The sequence below is a fragment of the Octodon degus genome, unplaced genomic scaffold (assembly GCF_000260255.1).
Source record: "Octodon degus isolate 3935 unplaced genomic scaffold, OctDeg1.0 scaffold00133, whole genome shotgun sequence".
Taxonomy (NCBI): Eukaryota; Metazoa; Chordata; class Mammalia; order Rodentia; family Octodontidae; genus Octodon; species Octodon degus.
The window spans coordinates 3,077,206-3,085,209 of NW_004524709.1; the positions used below are offsets into that span (position 1 = coordinate 3,077,206).

Sequence of the window (8,004 nt, forward strand, 5' to 3'; positions counted from 1 at the left end):
GGCTCTCCCTTAGAAGATCTTTAATATAATAGTTCTTCACCTCTCATCCTTCAGGTAAGTTTATACTACAGAAAAAGATCAAGTCTGCTTTGTAAGCTTGTCCTTTGGTTAAGTAATTCTTAAAAACATATAATTTGAAATTTGTGACCTAAAATTCAATTATAGGAAATTGTTTGTCTTTTAATCTTAGATGTCTTTTAATCTTTTAATCTTACTTTATTACTATAGCTTGGGTGTAATTTAACAAGTAGGCTAATTTTGTAATACTTTTATAGCAGACTTAAAACAGAAAAATCCATTTTTGCAGGATTTGCATCTAAGTCATCTTGCATGATTTGTATTTTTTTTCCGTAATTTTATTGATGTATTTTGTTTGAACCTCTTATCCCATCAAAGGGCAAAGGCAAATATATAAAGTTCCATCAGTATGGAGGGGACTGACTGTATACTGTAAATCATTCATTTCATGCAAAAAGCCATCACTGTGATTTTCTAGTCATTTATATTAAAATAGACTAACATAGTACCTCAAAATTTTAGATTCTTCACCTATGGGAACTTTGAATTAGAACAGCACCTGAAGCAAATACATGAAGAAGCGCTGAGTAAATTTCAGAAAATTGAACCAAATACCATGGTGCCAGCCCAACAGCTCTGGGATAAGCCTGTAAGTGTCCCACCTAGTTTTTACCTCCTGTTAAGGCTTGAACTGTACACTAACAGGGTTCTAAAATATTGTGGGCTATAGAGTACATGTAGGAGGTTTTCAAGACTAAAGAATGGAAGGTCGGCGAGATAGATCAATGGACTAAGTACCTGCTTTGGCAAGCATGGGGACCAGGGTTCAATCCCAGGTTCTGCATGCAGCACTGGCCCATCCCCCAGGGTGCCCTGAGCTGGCAGCTGAATCTAGGCGCAGTGGCACACATCTGTAATCCCAGAATCCCAGCGCTGGAGAGGCTGAAAACAAGAGGATCACTGCAAGTTTGAGCTGCGTAGTAGTGAAACGCTGTACCAAATGCATAAGAAAAAAAAAAAAAAAAAAAAAAAAAAAAAAAAGAAGACTAAATGGTTATTTGTTTGAAAAGAAGGCTAACTTAGTGGAAGCATATCTTGGATCATTTTCAGTGTCTGGATAGTCTATGGCAATTTAAAGCCATTCAGACCTTGTCTACTTAATGCATCTGTCATTTTACAGAGAGAATTCCATATAACTTGTGGCCCGGATTCATTGACTACAGATGCCTCTAAACAGACAACTGTCAGTGTTAGCTTCCTCCTGCCAGAGTAAGTATGCTCTGTTAATGTTCTTATATGCCAAACAACAGTGGGAAAATAATGAAAAGGCTAGGAGAATTTGGCAGTTGAATATAAATTAATATACAGTTAAGATGCAGGGCTGGCCCTGCCTCCAGGGTACACTGGCAATTGAGACTGGGTGTGATGGCACACAAATATAGTCCCAGCACTTGGGAGACTGAAAACAGGAGGCTCACTACGAGTCTGATCTGTGTAGCAAGACCTTGTAGACTCTGCACTAAATACATTAAAAAAAAAAAAGTAAAAAGATTGTGGATTCAAGCTGGGTTTATGAATAGAGAGCAAAATGTCTACAGTTTTAATTACATACAAAATGGTTATAGAGGGAGTCATTTTTGGCAGCCATCCAGAAGGAACGCCCTTCGTATTTTTATTTTTTGAAAGCTCTATTCCTTCTGAGAAAAGATTGCCTCAGAACAGCAGTTGTTAACATTTTGGTGGTCACAAGTTCCTTTGAGTGTAACATAAATACTCTGAACACTAGGCTCAGAAAAATATGCCACTTAGGAAACTGAAATTCTGGACTTGAGAGTGGCAGTGTCGGAACTCAGGGTGAAGAGAAGGCATGTTGCTTCTGCCTGCCCCTCTGAGCACTGGCTGCTGTGTGGGAGCTATATGCTTTGGACTTATCACTCGCCTCATCTTTTGTTTCTTGTCTGCTTTGTGTGTTGATAATGATGTTTAGCTATAATTGAAACATGAAAAAGAACTTGGCACACTTTCATGTGATGAATATTTGATGTGCAGTGCGACTATAATATTTGGTTTGGATTAAAAAAAAACCCAAAAAAACAGAAGCTGGGGATATAGCTCAGCAGCACAAGTGCCTGTGTGGCAAGCATAAGGTCTTAAGTTTGATTCCCAGTACCAAACAAGGGCTGGCCAAATAGCTCAACAGATAAAAGCACCTGCAAGCAGGCACAGGGGCTGGGGGTTCGATCCCTGGGCCTGCTGTGCTGGCCCCACCACCAGGGCACACTGAGACAGCAACTGAGATTGGGCGTGGTTGTACACGCCTGTAATCACAGCTCTTGGGAGGCTATAAACAGGAGGATCACTACGAGTCAGATCTAGTAGTGAGACCCTGAACACCCTGTAGACCCTTCCCTAAAAAATACAGAAACAACAACAACAACAACAACAACAACAAAAACAGAAAAACCCAGTATGGTGCTCACTTTGGCTGCACATACACTAACCCTGGAAAGGCACAGAGATGATTAGCATAGCCCTGCACTAGGATGTGCAAATTCATGGGGAAAAAAAGTATATTAAAAAGTATTCTGTTTTGTCCATATAGTTACTAAAATGCAAGAATTTCTAGTGGAACTTGAGCTTGTTTGAAAGTAATAGTTTTTATTTAATTAGTGATTTTAAATGATATAAAAAACAACGGCCAATGATTCTCCCTTTTGTCTTTGTTTTTCTCCAATGAAGTATCACTGATACATTTGAAGCCTTCACGTTAAATCTTCTGTCTTCACTCTTAATTTCGGGGCCCAATTCCCCCTTTTACAAAGCCTTAATTGAATCTGGACTTGGCACAGACTTTTCTCCTGATGTTGGGTAAGTTTTATTAGATAAGCTGTGGTCAGTGGAGGCAGTTTTGCTCTCTCCTCTTGGGACACTTGTTAATGTCTGGGACATGTTTGGTTGTTATAAGTGGAGGGGTGCTGTTGGGATCTTATGAGTGGAGGCTAGCAATGCCACTGATTGTACCACAGTGTTCAGGATAGACCACCCTCTGATGGTAGCACTGAATTAGGTTATGGTTCCAGGGATCTTTGGCCGAAAAGAAAATAAATAACTTCTTCAAGTTCTTAGAATGTATACTGTTCACTGTTAAGAAATTCACATCATTAAATATTCTTTGAAATCTTAAAGATTTGGCAAAACTCAGCAGTTCTCAATATCTAGATTTGTTTTGGTGTAAGAAATTGTGTATTAATATTTATAGCTATTTCAAAGTACATGAGTGTACTTTTTTCTTATTGCATCTGAGAAGTGAATATCTGAGAACACTGAGGAACTTTTTTTTTTTTCATAATTTTATTGAGAAACAAATAGCAATGAGACAGTTTCAAATCAAATTGGTAGACAGTTCCAATAATTAACACATTGTATACTCTTTTCCTAGTGGTTATTTGCTATACAAGATGCAGACTTGATATCCTGTTTACAAACATTATTAGAACAAATCCCTGTATTCATTAAGAGAATGTAACTATGTATCTATCCTAACCATTTTGAATACACAGATACAAAATGGACATTCATCTGTATCCCCTTGAGGAACATTTTTATTTTTATTTTTTTATTTTTTATTTTTTATTTTTTTTGCGGAACCAGGGATTGAACTCAGATCCTGCGTTTGCCAGTCAAGCGCTTATCCTGCTGAGCCATCTCTCCGGCCCCAATGGAATAAGGATTTTTTTTTTTTTTTTTTGTTCCTCGAACGCCTTCAGGGCACTTTTGGCCAGCGGGAGAGTTGTGAGGTTCGAACTCCAGCAAGCTGAGGCTGACAGCTTTGTGGAAGCAGCCACTTAAAGGCCTGAGCTAGGGCCAGGCCCCCTTGAGGAACATTTTTAAAAGCAGAAATCTGGAGTTTAAAGTTCCTAGGCAGTTTTGATCTTTTTTTAAATTAAGCTTATTGACACATTTTTAGGTATACATGATGATCACCTTCATCATAAGGAATTTGTACCTGTACATGGTATAACTTGGTTTTGTTCCCCATTCCCTTTCCTGCCCTTCAGCACCTCTTCTGACCTTTACATAAAGAGCACAGGTGAGTGGTAACTGTGGATGGATTCTGACCCAGTATCTTTTTGGTATTCTAGATATAATGGCAACACCCGTGAGGCCTACTTCAGCATTGGCCTCCAAGGGATTGCTGAGAAAGATGTTCAGACTGTCAGAGACCTTGTAGACAAAACAATTGATGAAGTAGCTGAGTAAGTGCGTGCCTTTGTAATGGTTTGCTTTCATCCTTCATTCGTGAGTGTTCTGTGGGGAGAAGACTCAGCAAACGGTGTGTAGCTTGCTCTGTGTGAAGTAGAACAGATACTGGTTCTGATGTAGTTGTTTAAATATGGTGTTTCTACCTTGTGTTTCTAAAATGCTTTATTTCTTTTCAACATCTCAGTTATAAATTGTGTTCTTTAGGAAAGGATTTGAAAATGCACAAATTGAAGCTTTACTTCATAAACTTGAAATACAAATGAAGCATCAGACTACCAACTTTGGACTTGTCCTGACATCAGTATGTGCTTTCTCAGCCACCTTCATTTTGGATTTGTTTGTACTTTTACAATGACTAGTTCTTAGCAGCCCTGAGATGCAGATTGGTATTGGTAGTGCTTTTCACTTGAGCCGTGAGAGTTACACTACTTTGGATCAATATAAAATTGACTTTTACAATATATTTTTTGTCTTTTGATTTTTTTGGTATCTTATGTTTTGATGTGAAATACGTTTGAACAGAATAAGTGGATAGAGATTTATGATAAGTAGCAATCTATTGCTAATTCTGGAAATAATTTAAACTTGTACTTTATTTTATTGGAAAGAAGTAGGATTCAAATGAATTTTTCTTCTAATCAAATAATGACTTAAGGGCTGACCAGATAGCTCAGTTGACTAAAGTGCCTGTTTAGACAGGCACAGGGGCCTGGGTTTGATCCCTGATGTGCTGTGCTGGCCCCGCCCCCCGGGGCACCCTGAGCAGAGGACTGAGCCTGGGCATGTTGGTATGCGCCTGTAATCCCAGTGCTTTAGATGCTGAAAACAGAAGGATCACTATGAGGCCAGTTTGTGTAGTGAGACCCTGTAGTCCCTGTACTAAAAAAATGCATATCGAAAAACAAAACAAAGACTTAATTTTTAATGCATAGTTGTTTATAGTATTTTAAAATACAGAATCTAAAATCTTTGGAATTTTTTTTAGACAGGATTTAGCCACCGTAGTTCAGGCTGGCCTTGAACTGACTATATATCCCAGGCAGGCTTTCAACTCACAGTGATCCTCCTGCCTCAGTCTCCTAGGCACTGAGACAATAGGCTTGCACCGCTGTGTTTGGCAGTATCTAGAATTTTGATAGAACATGCCTCTGACATTCACTGGAGCAATAAAGTATTTAGTAATGCAGTACTTTGCACAGTGTTTGTGATATCAAGTTTGCTAAGGACTTACAATTCTTCTTTCTAGTACATAGCTTCTTGCTGGAATCATGATGGGGACCCTGTGGAGCTTTTGCAGATGGGAAGTCAATTAACTAAATTCCGGAAATGTCTTAAGGAAAATCCGAAGTTTTTACAAGAAAAAGTAAAACAGTACTTTAAGGTAAGAAAATGGAAGATTTATGTCTTAACCTTGCAGTTGGATTTCAAATTATTGAAAGTAACATTAGGAAGTTTATGTAAATCAATTTATGTTAGTAATGGATGACAATTTTTTTAAAAGTGTTTTTTGCACATTATTGGGACTGCACCCAGGGCTTTTGCACTGAGCTATAGCCTCAGATCTTTTTAAACTCTTTAAATTTTGAGCCAGCCTTACTAAGTTGCCTAGGCTGCGCTCACACTTTCTTTGTTGTCCAGGCTGGCCTCAAACTCAAGGCAATGCTCCAGCTTCAGCCTCCCAAGTACTGGAATTGCAAGCATGTGATATCTGGTTTAAATTTCTAACTAAAAATTTAAATGCTTACATTAATATTAGACTTCTGTTTTTCACAGTGTAATATAAGTTGGTAATTGGTTTTCTATGTATATATGTATGTATTTTTTTTTTTTTACTATGGTTGAATATTTTTGATGCTTGTTCACTAGTTTTCTTAGCTATCCAGGCCCTGTGCTTGGATATAATATTTCCTATTATATGGTCATTAAAAAGGTAGAACTCTTTTAAAGATATTACTTTTTTTTTTTTTTTTTTTTTGGTGGAACCGGGGATTGAACTCAGGCCCTTATGCTTGCCAGGGAAGCACTTATTCTATTGAGCCATCTCCCTGGCCCCTAAAGATATTACTGGCAAATTACATTACCTATTTTAAAGATGTGCCATTGTTTTGAACATGGGGCATGATTTAATGATTTAGCCTACAGTTTCTCTTTGCAGTTTTTTTCTTTCTTCCTTTTTTTTTGCTACCAGTGATTGAAGTCTGGACCTTGCACTTGCCAGGCAGGCACTTGTGCCACTGAGCTATGTCCCTGACCCTCTTTGTGGTGTTTTTGTTGTGCTGTAATTCTCTTTTCTTTCTTTTTTTTTTTTTCTTTTTGGTGGAACTGGGGATTGAACTCAGGCCCTTGTGCTTGCCAGGGAAGCACTTATTCTTCAGAGCCATCTCTCCAGCCCCTGTAATTCTCCTTTCTGTAATATCACAAATGAGCATTTTGTGCATATGATTTAGCTGTTGAAATAAATAAAAGAAGCAAATTAAATCACCTAACATTTATTCATACATTAGATCAACATTTGCTTTGTTCTAATAATTTATGAAGTAATAAATAAAAATTTTAATTTCAGCCATTTAGAAGTTGATAATATAATGATTGGTATTTAATTTACAATTCTGTTGTCTTTAATTTAGACTAAAATTAAAGATTTATATTAAATGGTTAATGTTTTGTGATACAAAGAAAATGTTGAGTGTTGATGTATTTATGAATAAGACATAGGGACTAAATAATTCTAACAATAGTAAAGTAACAGCCCTTGAAGTACACTTACTGTTGTGTTAAAAGTATTTAAATGCAACTACAGCACAAAGGACACATCTCTAGAGGCAGACTTGGCATACAGCTTTAATAAAATCTGTTTTGGTTGATGTGTTATTACAGAATAATCAGCATAAGCTCACTTTATCAATGAAGCCAGATGACAAGTATTATGAGAAACAATCTCAAATGGAGACAGAAAAACTAGACCGCAAGATCAGTTCTCTCTCCCAGAAAGACAAGCAACAGATCTATGAAAAAGGTCAGATATTTCACTGATTCTTAATAATTCCCTACCACATATCTAGACCTAGTGAACTTTTTAGTTAATTAGTAGTTGAAGGCAAGTCTTAGTTCAAACAGTGAATATTTACTGGGTATGTAGAGAGCTTTTTTGGTGAGGTGGGTTTAACTATGAGATTTGACCCTATTAGAAAAGTCACCTTGTAGTTCACCTGGAAAGCAAGAATAACTAAAAAGAAGTAGCTTTATGAAATTTAACTTATTTTACAGATTTTGTAAACAATTCCATATTCTTGCTATAATATGGCAAGACATTTATGCTGTGTAGCAGCAAATGCTTATGACGGTGAGCTGTATCCCCAGCCTGTGGCGCAGTATGTAGTTAACTGCAAGACAAGCAGTATATGCAGCGTAAGTCATATTTTCAGAGACACATGTTCAGTGAGAGTGTCAAGGACATGAGCAAACTGTGAAGCACAGCAGGATGTGTGCAGGCTGTGCCTGGTAAAGACAAGAGGGGCGTGGGTGGGCCAGGGCAGAGGAAAGGCTGCAGGCAGTCTGATACAGAGGAGAGGCCATGTGAGACCAGTTTCAGGGGGGACTGGACTAGAAGACTGGCGAGTGCAAATAAGTCACAGGAATTAGGGAGTTGGGGTTGGGGAGATGGCTCAGTAGAATAAGCGCTTCCCTGGCAAGCGCAAGGGTCTGAGTTCAATCCCCAGTTCT

General features: G+C 38.0%; 1 protein-coding gene and 1 non-coding gene across 3 annotated transcripts in view; both read left to right on the forward strand.

Annotated features, from left to right (window-relative positions):
* Pitrm1 (pitrilysin metallopeptidase 1) overlaps window positions 1–8,004 on the forward strand; it is a 37,108-nt gene that overhangs the window by 13,205 nt on the left and 15,899 nt on the right. For both annotated transcript variants that reach the window (XM_004641273.2, XM_023701337.1), the window contains exons 8-14: window positions 541–667; window positions 1,199–1,287; window positions 2,758–2,886; window positions 4,161–4,274; window positions 4,486–4,582; window positions 5,528–5,662; window positions 7,159–7,297. In XM_004641273.2, the coding sequence (XP_004641330.1) occupies window positions 541–667; window positions 1,199–1,287; window positions 2,758–2,886; window positions 4,161–4,274; window positions 4,486–4,582; window positions 5,528–5,662; window positions 7,159–7,297 (830 nt within the window). The remainder of the gene's footprint in view (window positions 1–540; window positions 668–1,198; window positions 1,288–2,757; window positions 2,887–4,160; window positions 4,275–4,485; window positions 4,583–5,527; window positions 5,663–7,158; window positions 7,298–8,004) is intronic.
* On the forward strand, window positions 2,491–2,596 carry LOC111812646. Its single transcript, XR_002818094.1, has one exon. It is a non-coding gene; the product is annotated as a U6 spliceosomal RNA (small nuclear RNA).